Below are 18,931 nucleotides of genomic sequence, written 5' to 3'. Positions count from 1 at the left end.
GAAGTGTTTTTCCCATAATTTTTAGAGCTTATTTGTTTCTTTTATTTTTCCAGAAGAGTTCAGTTATAAAGCTGTTTCCATAGAGAATTTTGCATTTATTCCTAGTGTTTCCTCAAGTACTTCTGAGACTCTGCTCACAAAAGTCTGTTAAAGAATAAAAACAATACCCTTTGTTCTTTAGTTTAAAAGACTATAAAAGCTCTTCAATTCTTTTCAGAGTGTTCTTGTAGAAAACCAAGCTGATCGCTAGCCATATTCATAACAATGTCATTAAGTTTATCTGCACTTACAGTTTACCACCTATTAGTTTAAAGTATGAGAATAAATGCATGGTCATATTCAGAAAAAGGCAGCTAAGGAAACTATTTTATTAATTTATAATCTTAGTTCTTATTCTGAAATGCAGTTGCCTGTGTTTTGTTTTATTTTTAAAATGTTTCCTTTTTCGTTATCCTGAAAAAGTTCAACCATCATTTCTCACTTCTGGATGATAGTATACATAACAATGTGAATGATCAGATTGTTGTTCTTGTTGTTCAATCACTAAGTCATGTTTGGCTCTGTGACTCCTTGGACTGCAGCACACCAGGCTCCCCCATCCCTCACTCTCTCCCAGAGTTTGCTCAAAATTCATGTCAATTGAGTTGATGATGCTATCTAACCATCTCATCCTCATCTCATCTCATCTCATCTCCGCCCTCTTCTCCTCTTGCCTTCAATGTTTCCCAGCATCAGGGTCTTTTCCAATGAGTCAGCTCTTCACATCAGGTGGCTAAAGTATTGGGGCTTCAGCTTCAGCATCAGTTCCTCCAAAGAATATTCAAGACTGCCTTCCTTTAGGATTGACTGGTTTGATCTCCTTGCAGTACAAGGGACTCTCAAGAGTCTTCTCCAACACCATGATTAGAAAGCACCAGTTCTTTGGCACTCATCCTTCTTTATGGTCCAATACTCACATATACATAAGTACTGAAAAAACCATAGCTTTGACTGTGGAGACCAGATTAGAATTTAGGAATTCAGAATTGGCCATACATGGTTCCAGTGTGGTTTCTGAGGGAGTACAGACACATGGACTCCATTTTTCTCCCCATAAGAACTAGATTTCCCATATCCTTCAGTCATTACATGAAGGTGATTATAAATGCTTTGTTTAGAACCACACCTCCTTTGTTAACAGAGGGAATACTATTTTTAAAGCCAGATGATATACTCATGCCTCCACTAACCCCACCAGAAAGTGCAGAAAGAAAGCACCTCATCCCTTTCTCCTGGTCCATTTCTACAGGGTCTGTAGCCCTACCTCTCAGCAGACATTCTTTTCTAAGGCATCTCTCACTCGCCCCTCATTTTCTGATGCCACTTTCACCCTACAAAAAGTTGTTCCCATGTCACAATGTTAAGATTCTTTTTCTACTGATATAAATTCTGGATGTTTCTGGCAGGTTCTCTATGCTGGCAACTGTGGTAAGGGGATAACCTAGAGAAAAGGTAACTTTAAAAATATATATATATATATATATGTGTGTTCATCATCTTCCCTGTGCTATGGTCTGTGATAGGCACAGAGACCACAACAGTAAGATAAACAAGGCAACAATACTTGCCTTTAAAAAGGAGTTTCTAAACTAATGCATCAGACAGACAAGTAAAGGACAATGAAAATTTGGTGTGAAAAGTACTAGGAGAGGGGAACGATTTTAAGTAAGGAAGGCAGTGAGTCCAGAATGAGTGGGCAGGGGAGAAGATTACAGAAGCTCCTCAGAGGATATAGTGTCAGTGACGAGACCTGAATGATGAGTAGGAGTTACATAGATAGATGATAAAAGGAGGAAATGAATATTCCCAATAAAGGAAACCGCATATGGAAAGTCCCAGAGGGCAGAGAGAGGTTTCATATGAGTGTAGGAGGATGCAAGAGAATTACAAGGGGTGAGAGTGGAAAAGCTGGAACAGATTTTGCACACCCTTCTAGCTAATGTTGAAATCTAACTCATTGGAGGAGTAGTGAGAATAACAAGAGCTGCTTCTTTGGGAGCTTTAAGCAGGGTCATTATGCACCCACGTTTTTCTTCTAGAAGCATCACTCTGGCTCTAGTGTGGAAAGCTGACTCAGAGAGGGCAAGACTGAAGACTAGCTGATAGTGAAGATTTGATCTTAGAGAATAGCCACCAAACTGTAGGAAAACGAAGGAACTTAGTAGATACGTAAAAAGCAGAAGCTATAGGACTTGGTGATTTACTCAGTTAGAATTTGAAAGTGAAACCCAGATTTCCGGTTTGTGTTAATGAGTGGATGAATATGCCTTGCCTAAGAAGTAGAGGAAGGAGTGGGAGAAGCTGAAGAGTTTGAGATGCCTATGAGACGTTTGCCACTTCAATACATAGATATGGAACTCTTTGTGATCATTTATTAAAAGATGTTCTGAGCTGGCTAATCAGAATCTGGAAGTCAGAGGCATTGAGGTTACAATAGAAGCCTTGGGTGAGTATGAGTGAGCTCCCTCCCTGAGAATGTTTAAAGTGCAAAAAGAAAAGAACTTTAGAAAAACACCAATACTTTAAGAACTAGTTGGAAACAAAGAACCCACAAAATAGGCTATGAAGGAACAATCAAAAAAAAAAAAAAAAGAAGAAGAAGAAGAAGAAGAAAGAAACAAGAGGTAGATGATATGGAAGCCCAGGGAAGAAAAGGCTTCAAAAAGAAAGAGGTGGTCAGCTGTATCAAATTACTGAAAATCTTACTAAAAGATTGAGACAGTTGAGGTCTGAGAAGAATAACTAAATTTTAGCAACAAAGATGTTGTTGGCTGACCTTGTCATAGCAGGTTCTCTGAAGGGGTGACCAGAGACGTGGTGGGTTAAAGAGTGTGTGGGAGTTAGCTCAGGAAGTGAAGAATGGGAGCAGAGATAGCACTCTTAAGAAGTTTAGCAGTAAAGGGGGAAAAGGAGACAAGAGGTCTACCAAGGGACATGGGTTGAGAGAGGTTGGTGAATTTTTATCTTAAGATGGAAGATACTTGAAAATATTTAAATACTGATGGCTGGGAGCAAAGAGTAAAGATAAGTTAAAGATAATGGAGAGAAAGGAAAAAATTGATGGAGAGAACACTTGAGGGGGATTGAGGGGTTGGGATGCATGATAGGTTGGCCCTGGACAAGAAATCTCTCCCAAGGTAGGAGGAAGAAAAGGAAAAGATTGCTTTTCAAAGCATCAATGGGATCAAGGTGAGGTAAAGAGTCAGGAGTTATAAAAAGCAAACAGCAAATAAGATATGGAAGCCAGATGTTGTCCTATATTTTAATAAGTTCTTAAATGCATAGTCTGCATGGTATACTGGAAAGAGCCCTAGTTTTGATGCCAATTCTGCTTATCAATTGTGTAAATTTCTAAGACAAGTAATGAAGCCTATTTGACCTTCAGTTTCATCATCTATATAAAATGAGATTTTTATAAATCTGCTTTGAAGGGCTATATTACAGAACATATTTTTTATCATGTTAAGTATTAACACAGTGCTAGGCATGTTGTAGATTCTCCAGGAATTGTAGATATACTTAATATCATCCTGTCTGAGGAATCTGTTTTCTTGGCTGTGTTTAGAAAACAACAAGCAAAATCATCTGGAAACAACTGATAGATATATATTACACTTAGTACATAGCACAGTGCCAGACACATGGTAGGTATTTAAGAAATATTGATACAATACATTAGAAATTTTTGGCCTTTATCTACATTATCAAAATCCTTACAATTTTCTGCTATTTCAGTAAATGTTCATATAATACATCACCAACTTTTTGGTCCTTATCTACATTATTAAAATCTTTAAAAATTTCTGCTGTCTCAGTGAAAGCTAAATCCTCCTCATTCTCTGTTGGCTAATAATTTCAGAGTCACACAGGAAAACAAATATGTCACCTGAGAAGGTTTATCTCAACTATTCATCCATTGCTGCATATGCTGCCCATAAAAGAAAGAAAAAAGAGCTTGATTCACGTAGCCCAGAAGGCAAAAGAGGATCTGAGCCCTCTGTTACTTGTGTTGTCATTTTCAACATTGTTACCCAAGAAGCTCACTAAGAAAGGACACCCAGATTAGCCACTGAGCCAATAAGTTTGGCCAGAAATGCATAGGTTTAGTTCAAGACAAAAGAAAAGGGGGAGGAGAGTATACTTGACATAACATAGCTTCCCAGGATTCTTTCTTTCTCTGAGGTTTACAGTAAACTTTGTCTTGGAAGAGAACAGTGTTGCTGCAGCAAGAGCTCAGTGGGGAGAGCTGTAACAAATTGCCCCAGATAAGCTTAAGGCAACTCCAGCTCTGGACTCCTGAGAGACTAATGAACCATACATCCCTGCCTCTTCCCAAGGCCTGATGTTTATGAAGTGTTGTCGAAGACATTGGACGTTCCATAAAATACTACATTTTTAAAAGGTCTTCAAGCTTAATCCTCTAAACCTATAGGAGTTACCCACTTGCTGAGCGTTAATAGGCTTTTGACTGAATGGTGAAGTTTGTAAAGGACCATTACAGGCAGAGTGCAGTTCCCCCAGTAGCATGCACTCTTCACTCTCTGGAGGGCTCTGCCATCTAAAGCCATGCAGGGCATTTTTAAGGCAGGAGACAGAGAAATGGCTAAAGATCTGCTTATTTTTCTCTCAATAACAAACAAGTTTTATTTTTCCTTTTTTATCTTAGAGGTCAAGAATTTTGGGCTAGAGACAAGTATGAAACTTGTGATGTCAAATTCTTAAGTGTGTTAATATTATATTTGGATGTCATAAGTTAAAATGATACATACAAGTTTCTTTCCCAATATTTTACAGATTTCTCAGCTTTTCTCCATGTAAATACATTACCAGTAGAAACTGAGATAATAAAAGCCCATGAAAACAATCATCCAGTATTGTTCCATTTCATTCACCCCAGTCCCCAAATTACTATATTTCAGACACTGATATTTTTTCCAATTTAAATTCAGCCAATTCTTGAATAATTCCATTAAGGGTCTTGCCTGAGAATCTAGTAACATGAAAATTAGTTTTCTTCCATTTTCATTTTATGTCCAATAAGAATATTTATATATCCAAGTGATATAGACAATCACATTTCACATTTTATATTTGTGCCTGATCAACAGTACAATCAGAAAGAATTTCTCTACATCCCCATCCATCCTGCTCCCAACTCATATTTTTGCTTCATTAGCAAATTTTAGGATCAAAATATTTTCAATTACTCTTCTGAAAAAACAGGATAATATTCAACTTGCGGAAGAAATGTAGCACTTGAAAGACCTGATCTCTGTTTTGAGGTTATTTTTTCTAAATCTTTAACAGATGAAATAACTGATAATACTGTTATTCCTAGACTGGGCCTCTGCTCTTGACAAAACTTTAGAATTGATTGTGTCCCTACATGCCTCCATGTCCCTTGTGTTAAGCTGTCACTTTTAGTGAGCATTCTCATTTGAGTGTCCTAGAGGCTTAAAAACGGAGAAGGCAATGGCACCCCACTCCAGTACTCTTGCCTGGAAAATCCCATGGATGGAGGAGCCTGGTGCGCTGCATGGGGCCGCTAAGAGTCGGACATGACTGAGCGACTTCACTTTCACTTTTCACTTTCATGCATTGGAGAAAGAAATGGCAACCCACTCCAGTGTTCTTGCCTGGAGAATCCCAGGGATGGGGGAGCCTGGTGGGCTGCCATCTATGGGGTCGCACAGAGTCAGACACGACTGAAGCGACTTAGCAGCAGCAGCAGCAGAGGCTTAAAAAAGGAGAGACTCTTCTCATCTACTCATCTGTGCCTTGTAGAAACTATGACAGCAGGTGAGGCTATTATAGAATTTGTTAAGTTGTAAGAACTCAGATTGCATTACATTCAGAATCCATTCAATTGGAATGCTTTTCTGGTCTTTAAAAAAGTTCGATTGCAATTCAAGTTAGATATGCGGTTTTACTGCCACCTCACATGTTTATACCTGATAAGATAAGGACAGGAAATCATAAGAATTGTATATCTTCTTTGAAACCAACTCTAATCAACAAGGGGACCATCATGCCTGTACTTCTAAATTCATAATTTGTTTCCTGTCTTGGGTACAATATAAATATAATGGGGAAAAAAAAGATAGTTTTTATTTTTCTAGTTGGTTAAATAAAACTATTTTCAAACTTCTTTAGCAATAGGGCAGTAAGCAAGAGAAGAATAAAATCAAGTAATCACAACAGGTGTCTAAGTATAGGACTATCTCAGTCCTAGGGTTTCCTTGTACTGTTATAACCATGAAAAGTAAAAGTATTAAATAAAGACACCCAAAATGGAAATTTCATTTTTCTGGAAAAATGTAGCGCATTTTGTGTACCCACAGGAAAAGAGACTTGAGAAGATAATACACATTGTATAATTCACAAGCATCCACTTGTCAAGATAATCTGTGATGTTAAAAACTGAAGTAAGATCCACATTTTGTTCCCCACAAGGAAGACAAGACATGGTGAAGATCACTTTATGCTAGAATGTCTGAATTACAGACATGGTAAATACTTAAGATATTTTGCACCCTTTAAAATAGTAAAATGTCCCCATAATTTAAGCAAAGTGATTTTCTTATCTAAATAATGTCCTTATTTCTCTACTTCCTTTTCCTAGGATATCAAAAATAATATTTTTCAAGAAATATTAATATTAGTAATTTATTGTAAGTAAATATTCACAATACAATTAAATATTACTCTTAAAAGTCAAAGAACCTAGAGTTCTGAAACAATCCAATCTACTGTTAACACCCTATAATATCTGAGAAATAGTAACACATCTGAAAATTTTCACACAAACTCACCACTTCACTCTTTAACTCATTTCCCCTATTGAACAGCTCTAGTTGCTTAAAAACGTGCAGTGGAAATCTGCCTCCCTAAAGCATCCTCTAAATTCTGATGATATCTCTAGTTTAGGATCTTTCCAAATTACTCTAAAAGCCCTACACAGAATCAGACTTCTCCTAAGGAATCAAGAGCGTAAAAGCTTTGTAGACATATCCTAAAGAAAATCCTGAGGCTTCCCTGGTGGCTCAGGGGTAAAGAAACCTCCTGCCAATGCAAGAGACATGGGTTCAATCCCTGTCCAGGGAGATCCCACATGCCTTGGAACACAAAGCGAGTGCTCCGCGACTACTGAGCCTGTGCTCTAGAACCTGGAAACTTCAACTACTGAAGCTCGCACACCTAGAACCAGTGCTCCGAAACAAAAGGAGCACTGTAGTGAGAAGCCTGCACACTGCAACCAGGGAGTAGCCCCTGCTCGCCGCAACTAGAGCAATGCCTGTGCAGCAACAAAGACCTAGCACAGCCAAAGACAAATTTAAAAAATTATATTTTTTAAAAAAGTCCTGATTAAAGCAAAATAGGAATATCTCCAGAGAAATATCATCTTACCAGCCCGCAAAGTCCTCTCAGACTATGATGCACCATGGATAGGGTCTGGTCCTTTAGCCTCTAGATGCAGAAATTTGATCTTACAAACCCTCAGAATTCAGTAGGCTGAAGAAAGATGACTTGTGCCCCTAACATGCATGGAAACTCAGAACCAATCAGTTCACTCCAATGAAATATATAACTGTCAAACGGATAAGATGGCCAGGTGGTAGTGTCAAAGCCATTACCAATGTGTAGGCTGCATAAATGTCCAGTTATTTTAAGACTATTTAGGAAGCAGAACTTCAAAACAAGAGAACTGGGTTGTTGACTAACTGACTATTTCATAGCATCAGACACTAACAGTCTAATGCAGCCATATCTGCAGCTAGGGACTCTGGGTTTACTAGTTAAAGTTGGCTTCTCAGGGCCCAGAAGCCTGGAGAGCACTGGAACAGATGACAGAACATGACATTCAGATGCTTCTTTGGCCAAGCTCTAACCCTTATCAATAACCTCAGCTATGCAGATGACACCACCCTTATGGCAGAAAGTGAAGAAGAACTAAAGCGCCTCTTGATGAAAGTGAAAGAGGAGAGTGAAAAAGTTGGTTTAAAGCTCAACATTCAGAAAACGAAGATCATGGCATCTGGTCCCATCACTTCATAGCAAATAGATGGGGAAACAGCGGAAACAGTATCAGACTTTATTTTTCTGGGCTCCAAAATCACTGCAGATGGTGATTGCAGCCATGAAATTATAAGACACTTACTACTTGGAAGGAAAGTTATGACCAACCTAGACCGCATATTAAAAAACAGAGACATTACTTTGCCAACACAGGTCCGTCTAGTCAAGGCTACGGTTTTTCCAGTGGTCATACATGGATGTGAGAGTTGGACTATAAAGAAAGCTGAGTGCTGAAGAATTGATGCTTTTGAACTATGGTGTTGGAGAAGACTGTTGAAAGTCCCTTGGACTACAAGGAGATCCAACCAGTCCATCCTAAAGGAGATCAGTCCTGGGTGTTCATTGGAAGGACTGATGTTGAAGCTGAAACTCCAATACTTTGGCCACCTCATGAGAAAAGCCGACTTATTTGAAAAGACCCTGATGCTGGGAAAGATTGAGGGCAGGAGGAGAAAGGGATGACAGAGAATGAGACGGTTAGATGGCATCACCGACTCAATGGACATGGGTTTGGGTGGACTCTGGGAGTTGGTGATGGACAGGGAGGCCTGGCATGCTGTGGTTTATGAGGTTGCAAAGAGGCGGACACGACTGAGCGACTGAACTGAACTGAATGAACCCTTATCCTAAGGAAATCATCCTTCGTTCAGATGTAGGGATAGTTTTAGTTGAATTTTACAGTCACATTTCTGCTTCAAGAGATAATGTCTTGCTTTGACAGATTAATTCCTGAATGACATCTTGTTTCTAACTTTGGGGGAAGAAAGTTGGGGTAGTGAGAAACACACACATACACACACCCTACTCTGGGCTGTACTGATTTAAGTCTCTGAATTGCTGTGCCTGGTTCTGTCCACTTTCTGTCAACTTATCTTACTAGACTTGTGATTAAAGCAAGGTTTTGCCATTCACCATTTCTTCTGTCTCTTCAGCTTGCCATGTCTCTTTCCCTGAAAGCACCAGGACAGAAACCATACATGAAGCTGTGTTTTAAAGCAGCCTTCTTCTGTAGCTCTTGACCAGAATGCTGACTAGCAATGGGCATGCAGCCCTATGAGTTCTGCTGCAAGTAACTCAGATTATACCAGAAATCATTCCTTTAAGAAGTCAGGATCTCATTCAGAGCAAACCATTTGTAAACATTTAAAACAGCAAACTGGACAAAGATTTTAAACAAAGATACGAAAAGTTTCTAGCATCATCACTCACTCTCTTAGAAGAAGGAGCACAACCCTTACATTAAATCTCTTTTTAAATGGAGAAGAGAGATGTTGATGTGTAAATCATCAACCACTGGAGAAAACATACAGACTTCCAAAGTATCATTTTTCTATGATTTAAAATCTTTAAATGATTTGTTATTGCTTCAGTATCTATGCATAAACATCAGGATCACAAATACCCACTATGGTTCATACACACATTTGGTTTGTATATTAGATTTCTGTGTTTCTACTCTTCTTAATACACTCAAATCTCATTTCCGAAACATGTCTATTGCATTAGTAGAAGTGGTTATATATTCAGGTTTTCAATCAACTGGTTTGCTTGTTTGGGTTGACTATAAATTTGTTGACATATATTGATGATTCCTCATTTTCTTGCCCAGGGATCATTTCTTCTACTCATTTATTTTCAATCTAACTTTCTTATTTGACAGTATCCTGTGAGCAGCATAACGGAGCACTCCAAGCTCATAAGGAATGGTGTAAACTAATTAGCAGATTTTATGATGGAGACTATTCCCCTCCCACTTGATCATTCTGTCTGGATAATGAACTTTGTGAAAACATTCAGCTCTAGCTACACTAAGGCAACAGTACCACTCAGACAAGCTCTCATTTTGCCCTTAAACTTCAGTTCTTAATTGTGGACATGGTACAAATTCAGAAAAAAAAAAAAAAAAAACCAGTATGGGGTGAGGGACAGATTTAAAAATAAAATAGCCTTAAAAATGAATCTGAGTTAAGAAAATCTTGATCTTCTTTTCTTCATCTACTTTTGCAACTGACAGGAAAAAAAGATAGCCCTAATAAGATGTGTTTGAATAAGACTACGACTGAAATCACAGTATATACGTGAAATGTAAGGAAGTTAGAGAAAATTCCCCTACATGCAGGTGTGCAGAAGCACTGAAGAGTTACTAACGAACACTAAATAGAATGTTGAATAGTTTGTTATGGGGAGAAGATCCAGAAATAAGAGTGTAAATCAGTGCTGGTTCATTGCATCAGCAGTGAGGCTGGCAAAAATCTTTCAGCAGCAGCAGGTGTGCAGTTTGTCCACTCTGGCTTGTAGCCTCCTGGCCAAGGCATGGGATGAGTCCAGTCTTCGTGGCTTCACGAATGACCACAAGCCCTCTGAAGGTGTATCCAAATCCTGCCGCCATCCTGCTTCCACTTTGGTCACCTACGCCCATATTGGAAATCTGACTCCACACTATCCATTTTAATTTGGGTGTTATTTGCTTCCTGCAGGCACTATTTGTTACCAAAAACACCATGGTCACTTGGAAGAAGGGAAGAAACCAAAAGAGAAAGTTATATATATTTATCTTTTCTATGAAAGTGGTTCTTGCAGTTTAATAGTAATTATCAAAGGAGAAATATTACAATGCAAACAAAAGATCACCTAAATAGGTAAAGAGACACAGATGTAAAACAAAGGAATGGCTGAAATGCCATCGCCAGTCTCTTCAGCATCCTTATGACTAGTCCTTTATTCTTTGGGTATGCAATTTGAAATATTACCCTCATACCTATGTGCATAAATATTCCTATACAAGAAAGCACGTAACATATTTAACAATTTACTTCAAACGCTAATATTTTTCAGATGATACCCTAGGTATTAAAATTTAAAGGTATTTTATAGCTCTGCTTAAACACAAATAATACATTTGTCTACTTCACTAATACTGAAGGTACATTTTTTTTTCTCATGATGAATATAGTCATCATCTATGATGGACAGTAAGGGGCTTCCCCGGTGGCTCAGTGGTAAAGAATCTGCCTGCAGTGCGGGAGCCACAGGAGACCCAGGTTTGATCCCTAGGTTATGAAGATTCCCTGGAGGAGGGAACAGCAACCCACTCTAGTGTACTTGCCTGGAGAATCCCATGGACAGAGGAGCCTGGCAGGTTCATGGGGTCAAAAAGAGTCAAGACTCGACCGAAGTGACCTAGCACGCACACATGATGGACAGTAAAAAATTATAAGAATGCACTGTAATAAAAGAAAAGCTATACCCCTATATAGAAATAGTAGGAGATAATCTATTTCATAAAAATAGTAATTAATTCTCAATCTTCCATCGCTGGAAAAATCCATACTGCTGACCAATTACTGTGGTCCTGAAAAGCATTATTATTTTTATACTTTGGGGGCCATGCAACATGGCATGTGGGATCTTAGCCCCCTGAACAGGGATCAAACCTGTGCCCCTTGCATTGGAAGCTTGGAGTCTTAATCACTGGACCACCAGGAAAGTGAAAAGCCAAGAGATTTACATTTCTCATACTTCAGGCAAGAATCTTAAAGTATATCAGGTCTCAGATTATAGAAGAAACTCAAAAAAGGCAAAACTTTACATCATAAAACGAACATATAAAGAATCAAAAGACAGCTTAGAGATGGTATTACAAACAGGAAGCAAATGTATTTAAACTAGCAAAGGTCAGGAAAAATATTTACTATCTTTATAGAAATATGAGAAAACAAGGCTTAATGACAGGGGAAAGGGTTCATTTTAGGACACAAGTTTTTTCTTTATTGTAAATTTAAATTTCACATGACATTGCAAACATAGGCCAAATATTATGAATTAGAATATACTCACAGCATTTAGAAATACTGTGTTAGGATCTACATAAGTGATTCTGAAATAACATTTGCTCTTTCAATAGCATTATTTAGGCAATAAGAAAATGTACGGGTGCTAGGAAAATTCATGTTCACTGTAGATGAAAACAGCCTGAAAGAATACATTTGTTGAAATTTGCATTTGGTTTGGAAAACTTCTGTTTAACAATTGAACACGGCCATATTTTAACTTTTAAGCTCCCACATGGAGAGAGTGTCAAGGCACTGCAGCAATTTACTTTTAGGGACATTATGCGGGGGTTTTGAAATTCACAAAATAGGATATTTCTTCCTGAATTATTTTATGATCAATGCACTGTCTCTACACAAGGAAAGTTAAAGCTGTCTGACAACACATAGAAACATTACTGGCTCTTAAAGATGTAGGAAATTACATAAAAGCATGAAAAGCACTGGGTAATTTTGCAGTTTCATCTCTAAACACAATTGCAAAGACATCTGTCTTTCAGTTCTTTCTCCGTCTTTCTTCTGAAGCATGGCCTTTTAATTCTTACCCTTTTAAATATTGTTTGCCTACTGTAGCTTTGCTTCTTAATATCCTGGTTGATCTTACCAGGCTAAGAAAGTATTTACAGGGGATGTTGCTTTTGTCTGTATTCACAGAGAATGCTAACAAATTAGAAGAAAGTGCCAGAGAACACCACATACCTTGCCCAGAACACTACAATGGCTTCTGCATGCACGGGAAGTGTGAACACTCTATCAATATGCAGGAGCCGTCTTGCAGGTAAGGTTTTCACCCTTTAACTTTTACATGCATAAAGTAAAAATATAGAAACTAAATTCTGGATGGCATTCTGCCTGAGTGGGTGATCAGCAGCCACACTTTTCTCTGCCTCTCCTGCACACAGACACACACACAAGAAAACAATATCTGTGCACCTTCCATATGCAAGTACTATGTAACGCATCATTATATACATTCTGCTGGTAGAATTTAAAATTGTATCTTGGGCATTACAAGTTCCTTAAAGACATGGCCTCCTCTGGTTCATTCCCCACTCTTTCCCATAGATGCAGAGCAGTGCTTGGCACAGATTAGAGACTTGACAAATATTTCTCAAATGACTGAATGAGGCCTTACTCTACGTAAGATAACATGGTTGCTTTGGGTAGGCCATCTTTTCCAAAACGGCGTATACAAGTAGCAAATGGCGAAATAGGTTGCATATTGCTGTTTAGGGAAAGGAGTGTTGCTCTCTTTTTCTCTTCCCTCCCTTCACCCCCTGCCCTTTTCATCTTTTTCCCCTCCCTCTTCTTTTTCTTCATCTTATCCTTCTTTCTTCCTTCCTTCCTCTCTCTCTCTTTCTCAAGATCTGTCTTCCTTTCATGTTTTCCTTCACTGAACACACTAGCACCTGCCTTCCAGTAGAGCCAGGCAGACTGAGAACTTGCTCCCACTGCTCTGTCATTCCCAGCAGAGTTGTCATTATTAAACCCTTCTGATGCAGAAACCAAAGGTCTAGGATATAGTTATGAGACATTCAAAGTAAGGTACTAAAACAGTTGCACAAAGTCAATGACAAGTTGATCCCCACTAGTGTTATTCTCGTGTGAGCTGTTTCCCCATTTCATGGTCAACTGCTAATTCTAACACTATCTACCTGAGCTTTCTGATGAGGGCTGAGTGATAGAGAGGCAGTCTTCGTTCTCAGATGAATACACATGGGCTTGTTTTGCCAAACCTTATTGCCTACATTGTAATTACCTTTTTACTACAGAAATTTAACTCTCTAACATAAGCAGACAACTTTATGAACAGTAAATTAAAGAAATCAGTCTTGCTGTACCTCTGGCCCTAACATATTTTTTAACACATTCTAACTGTTGCATAGAGAATGCTTTATCCAAAAAATTAATACATAGCATTATTTTTTATACTCATGTCATCAGAAACGCGCCTTTTCTCAAGTAATTATGTTGACTTAGGTTAAAAGAGCAAGTTAAATAAAATGTAAAGCTCACCTGAAAAAAATAGAAAGAACAGTTATTCCTGGGCTTCTATCATCTCCCTGTCTTCAAACTCTATTATTATAAGTATTAAAAGAAACCATATATCTTTGAAATGAAAAACAAAAAGAGATCCTTTTTGAAAATAAGTATTTGATAAACAAATCTACAAAGTACTATCTTTTCAGAGCAGGAAAAGGAAACAAAAGGCCTTAATTTCAAAATGAAGAGAAATGGCCATAGGCCAACTATAAACATGAGCACAGCAGCTTTAGGTAACTGGATGCTATCATTTATTCCAGGTGTGATGCTGGTTATACTGGACAACACTGTGAAAAAAAGGATTACAGTGTACTGTATGTTGTTCCTGGCCCAGTCCGATTTCAGTACGTCCTAATCGCAGCTGTGATTGGAACGATTCAGATTGCCGTCATCTGTGTGGTGGTTCTTTGCATCACAAGGTCAGTAGCTATACTCAGTGGTCACCCACATAAAGGGATACATCATTCCTCCTTGTCTGAGTCAGATCACTCTGATTCCAAGTCCCTTTGTGGACTCCGCAACCATCCATTCTCTGGAGTCCTATTTCTTCATCATAACATTTGAATAGCCAAATGGAAAGACAATGACGTTCATGTTGGAGTGGTACAAATTATTTTCCTTGTTTTTGCATTTTGATGAGGATTATTTATTTTCTAAGCAAAGGCCTTTTCTTTCCTCTTCTAATGTGTAATGCCAGTCTTTGTTTAAATATGCTCTTTACTTTTAACTATAAAAAGTCAGTCTTCATTCAGACTACTAACAGACTGTTTAAATGACCAGCATTTCCTTACTCAGGCTTCCCTAGTGGCTCAGAAGGTAAAGAATCCACCTGCAATGCAGAAGACCCAGATTCAGTCCGTGGGTTGGGAAGACCTCAGCGTGCCAAATAAGATCAGAATAGATTTTATAGAAGACCTAGAAAAATATTAAATTATAGCTCTCACTTATAGTACTTATATTTCTAAGTATAACTCTCAGGTATAACCATTTTTAACTTATTTGGTATAAATAACAAATACATTTTTATCTTAACTTAGCAAAATAACTTTAATCACAAAATTCAAAGAAAATAATTATAATGAGAATGATCATGTTGTAGTACATGGAAACACACAGCAAATTTCACAAGCAGCTTTCATATCAAACCCCAGAACAATCAAACAGTAATTATTTCCTGGAGAGTTGGGTTGAGAGAAATACAGAGATCTCATCCAGTTTCAACAGAAAAAAAAAAACGAATAATTACTAATCTCTGACTCTGGGCTTGGAGTAAAGGACAGAGGCTGGGTAAGTGCTTAACTTCAGTAGTGTGTAAATTCATGGTAACCAAGAAATAGATTCCAGACCAAATGTATATTATTTATGTCCTGGTCTAACCAGAAACGTTATTGAAGATATTCTGTTCTGATCTGATTTCACTCTGCTCAAGAGAAGAGTTCCAAGAAGTTTTTCAAGGTTTCTGCCAAATTCACAAGGCATTTAGACTTTGAATCGTTTGTGCAGCTTTACAGTAAATCAAAATGTTTCCCAAAAAATTATTTTCAGAAGACAAGAAAATAAAAGTATCACATCTGTAGAAAATAAAAGTGCTAATATGTCTCAGTATCTGTATCATGCTATCTTCTTTGAAGACAAGTGTGGCATTTGCTCTTGAAAAAGACAAAATGCGGTTCATAAATCCTTCCCTGGCCTAAAGGCTTAAGGGAAGATCATCGATGGGAGCTCTGTGCTACTCGAAACCAAGTTGAGTTCATCAACTCGACTCTCATGTTTAGATGCCAAGTGAGTCAATGGATTACATTAAAATAGATTCTGGGGAGTGTAAAAATAACTTAAACCAAAAACACTGAGTGTAAAAGAGAAGATAGAAAAGCATCTAAACACAGGAAGGTGTGCCATATTACTCCAAGGGTGTTGAGCCTTCTAATATCTAAGCAATACCAGCATATGAAAAATGAAATTCATATGTAATAGATCTAATCTCAACAATTTGATTTGCTACTTCATGTACTAACAAAAATGCAGAACTTTCAATGCTTGAGCAGATGTTTAGAAGTCTTATTAGTCATAGTGTTATTTCCATACATAATAAAAACAACTGGGATACATAGGGTCCTTATCTCCCCAGAAATTGTGTGTCTCTATGTGTGTGTGTCTGTGTATGTGTGTCATGTATGTATACACACACATACAGTGAATATACATGTGAAAACTTTATGAAGAGGGAACAATTATCCCCGTTTTAAAGACAGGCAGTCTGTGGTATGAGAAGTCAGCAAGTTGCTGAGTGTACACAGGTGAGCAATCAGGGCAGAAATGAAGTCTAGGCCGCCTAATATCAGAGCTTGTACATTTCATTATCACTCATACTGCCCCTTTCACTGGTCATGATGTTTGTATTCTGCTATTCAAGATAACCTAAATTGAGCCCCACATTAGGCTGGCTGCTTTTTAAGGCGCATATCTGTTTTCACTTTCCATGTGAAAACAAAACCTATCTTCTTTTTACTTTTGAGGAATGTGGCTTCCAGCTCCATGTTCATTTTGACAGATCTACTTCCCCCCCAAAATCATATATCTATATACTATATACATTTATTCATACATGAACATATATATGAATATGCATTTTCTGATACTCTATAGGCTGTTATAATATGATTTTATATGAACTCTATACTATTGTTTTTATTTGTATCATCAAAGCATTGCTATATCATAAAAGTACAGAGCTCTTTAAATGATTTGAGTATTAGCTTTTTATAGAAGCTAAATAATCAGTACCAATTTATGTCTCTAGCTTATACTTTTCACATACAAAAATGATGTTAGGCTGAACCAAAACAATATCCCTTTTCATTACAGATTCTATATTAACAGTTGGCTCATTCTCTGGTTTGATAAGATTTAAACTTTTAGCATTGAAATGTCAATATAATATTCACCCTTGGGACGTTTAAAATATAAAGTTGTTGAAGACCTTCAACGTGAGGTTAGATGGGCTCACACTTGCTCGATTACATTGTGCTGAGTCATTCTTTCTGCCTTAATGAGTAAGCAGTTAAGGACTAGGTGAATGTATTCCTCCTGAACTTCCACGTCTGTTCTTCAGTTCTGTTTAATAGACGCTTAAAGACATCTGCAAGGAGAAGCAAAAACAAACAAAACCAAAAACCTTTTACAAAATAATTTCAGCTTCTGCTAATAATAAATTCTTACATCTGAAATATTTTAATAACTTGCTTAATCTACAACTTCACTCTGTTTTTGTGGGACTGGACTTCAGGTAGCAATAGCACTGGACTAAGATTTGTAAACTTTCCAACCTTCTAGGAAATGCCCCAGAAGCAACAGAATTCACAGACAGAAGCAAAATACAGGGCACTACAGTTCAGACAACACAACAAGAGCGTCCACGAGGTTAATCTAAAGGGAGCATGTTGCACAGTGGCTGGACTACTGAAAGCTTGGACTACACAATACAGTATTATAGACAAAAGAATAAGACAAGAGATCTACACATGTTGCCTTGCATTTGTGGTAATCTACACCAATGAAAACATGTACTACAGCTATATTTGATTATGTATGGATATATTTGAAATAGTATACATTGTCTTGATGTTTTTCTGTAATGTAAATAAACTATTTATATCACACAATATAGTTTTTTCTTTCCCATGTATTTGTTATATATAATAAATACTCAGTGATGAGAAAAAATTGGCATTCTTAAATTTGCGGTATCTCATAACTGTAAATATAATCAAGCTAATACCTCTGTACAGGTATCAGTATTTTATCTTTCTCCACATCTTGAGACAAAGCATTGGTTTATACAGGACTCAGTGGCTAGGTTTTGAGTGATTCCAAGATCAAGGAAAATGGTGGTTATTGGAAAAGAGAAAAAATAATTTACTTTATATCGAGTGAGGATAAAATATTTCAGATCTTTGAATCATCTCTGTTTCATCAACTTTCTTCCCTGGTCTTCCATTTTCATCCCCAGAGCAGAAAAATCTCTGGCATATAAATTAAATCAAAGAAGAAGGGGAGGAAAAGTGTTTTATAACTCATAAAGGAGAGGGAAAAAAGACATTGGTTTTTATTTGGGAAATATCTTAGACTCTCCCAGTTAAGTGCATATATCTGAAAGGTCCTGAACAAGCTACATATTAGGAATGCACAGAGCACAAAATCTATTCCATTTAGGTGCATGGAATTAACAACTAGGGAAAAACTTTAATAACATCATTAAATGGGTAACACCAAATCATGAATTCTCAGAAGCACCTTGCTGTATTTATAGTATATGGTTCTTTAAAAATAAGTTAGAATCATAACCAAATACGTCATGAATAACTATGCAGCAGCATTATTTGAAATGGAACTAAGATGATAATATTTCATAAAAACAGATAAATGTTATATATATATATATATATATTAATGATAAGAATGAAAATTAATCCCATAGCATATGAAAGACCTTAGTGGAAAATCCATATAGATTTTTGAGCATATAAATAGGCATGACCATTTTGGAAAAAATAAACTGTAAAAATTCTCAAGGAATAAGAAGAAAATAACAAATCAAATAATTGCCTTATTATTTAGTTTTTCACAGCTTTCTGTGGCTAACACAGTAATCTAAATAAAGCTTTCTTTGTCTCCTTCAAATGACCTCTGCATATACTGAAAGGAATGACACTTTTGTGGCCACACACAAAAAAAGGACAAATGTCAAACCAACACATTCTGAAAATAAAATATTCAGTGAAAAATAAGTTTCCTGAAGTGATATTTAAGATATTTGTTAAAACATTTTTTAAAGGTGACAGCCTAAATAGGATTTAGGACTCTGTGAAAAATCTGCTTTTCTAGGTTAGTCATCATTTGGAAAAGTGTGAAGCTATAGGCATAACCATCATTCACATGTTTCC

General features: G+C 37.2%; 1 protein-coding gene across 2 annotated transcripts in view; it reads left to right on the top strand.

Moving 5' to 3' along the window:
- The window catches only part of TMEFF2 (transmembrane protein with EGF like and two follistatin like domains 2), a 284,403-nt gene extending 266,692 nt beyond the window's left edge, over positions 1 to 17,711 (top strand). Inside the window, exons 8-10 of one of the 2 annotated variants that reach the window (XM_027965049.3) lie at positions 12,600 to 12,723; positions 14,249 to 14,407; positions 17,322 to 17,711. In XM_027965049.3, coding sequence (XP_027820850.1) covers positions 12,600 to 12,723; positions 14,249 to 14,407; positions 17,322 to 17,418 — 380 coding nt within the window. In that variant the 3' untranslated portion in view covers positions 17,419 to 17,711. Of the gene's footprint in view, positions 1 to 12,599; positions 12,724 to 14,248 lie in introns of both variants that reach the window. The other variant, XM_060410149.1, reaches the window with a different exon arrangement.
- The last annotated feature ends 1,220 nt before the right edge of the window (positions 17,712 to 18,931 follow it).

This window comes from Ovis aries, chromosome 2 (genome assembly GCF_016772045.2).
Source record: "Ovis aries strain OAR_USU_Benz2616 breed Rambouillet chromosome 2, ARS-UI_Ramb_v3.0, whole genome shotgun sequence".
Taxonomy (NCBI): domain Eukaryota; kingdom Metazoa; phylum Chordata; class Mammalia; order Artiodactyla; family Bovidae; genus Ovis; species Ovis aries.
Note: the sequence above shows the minus strand (reverse complement) of the source record. Positions and strands in the feature narration are given on the sequence as shown.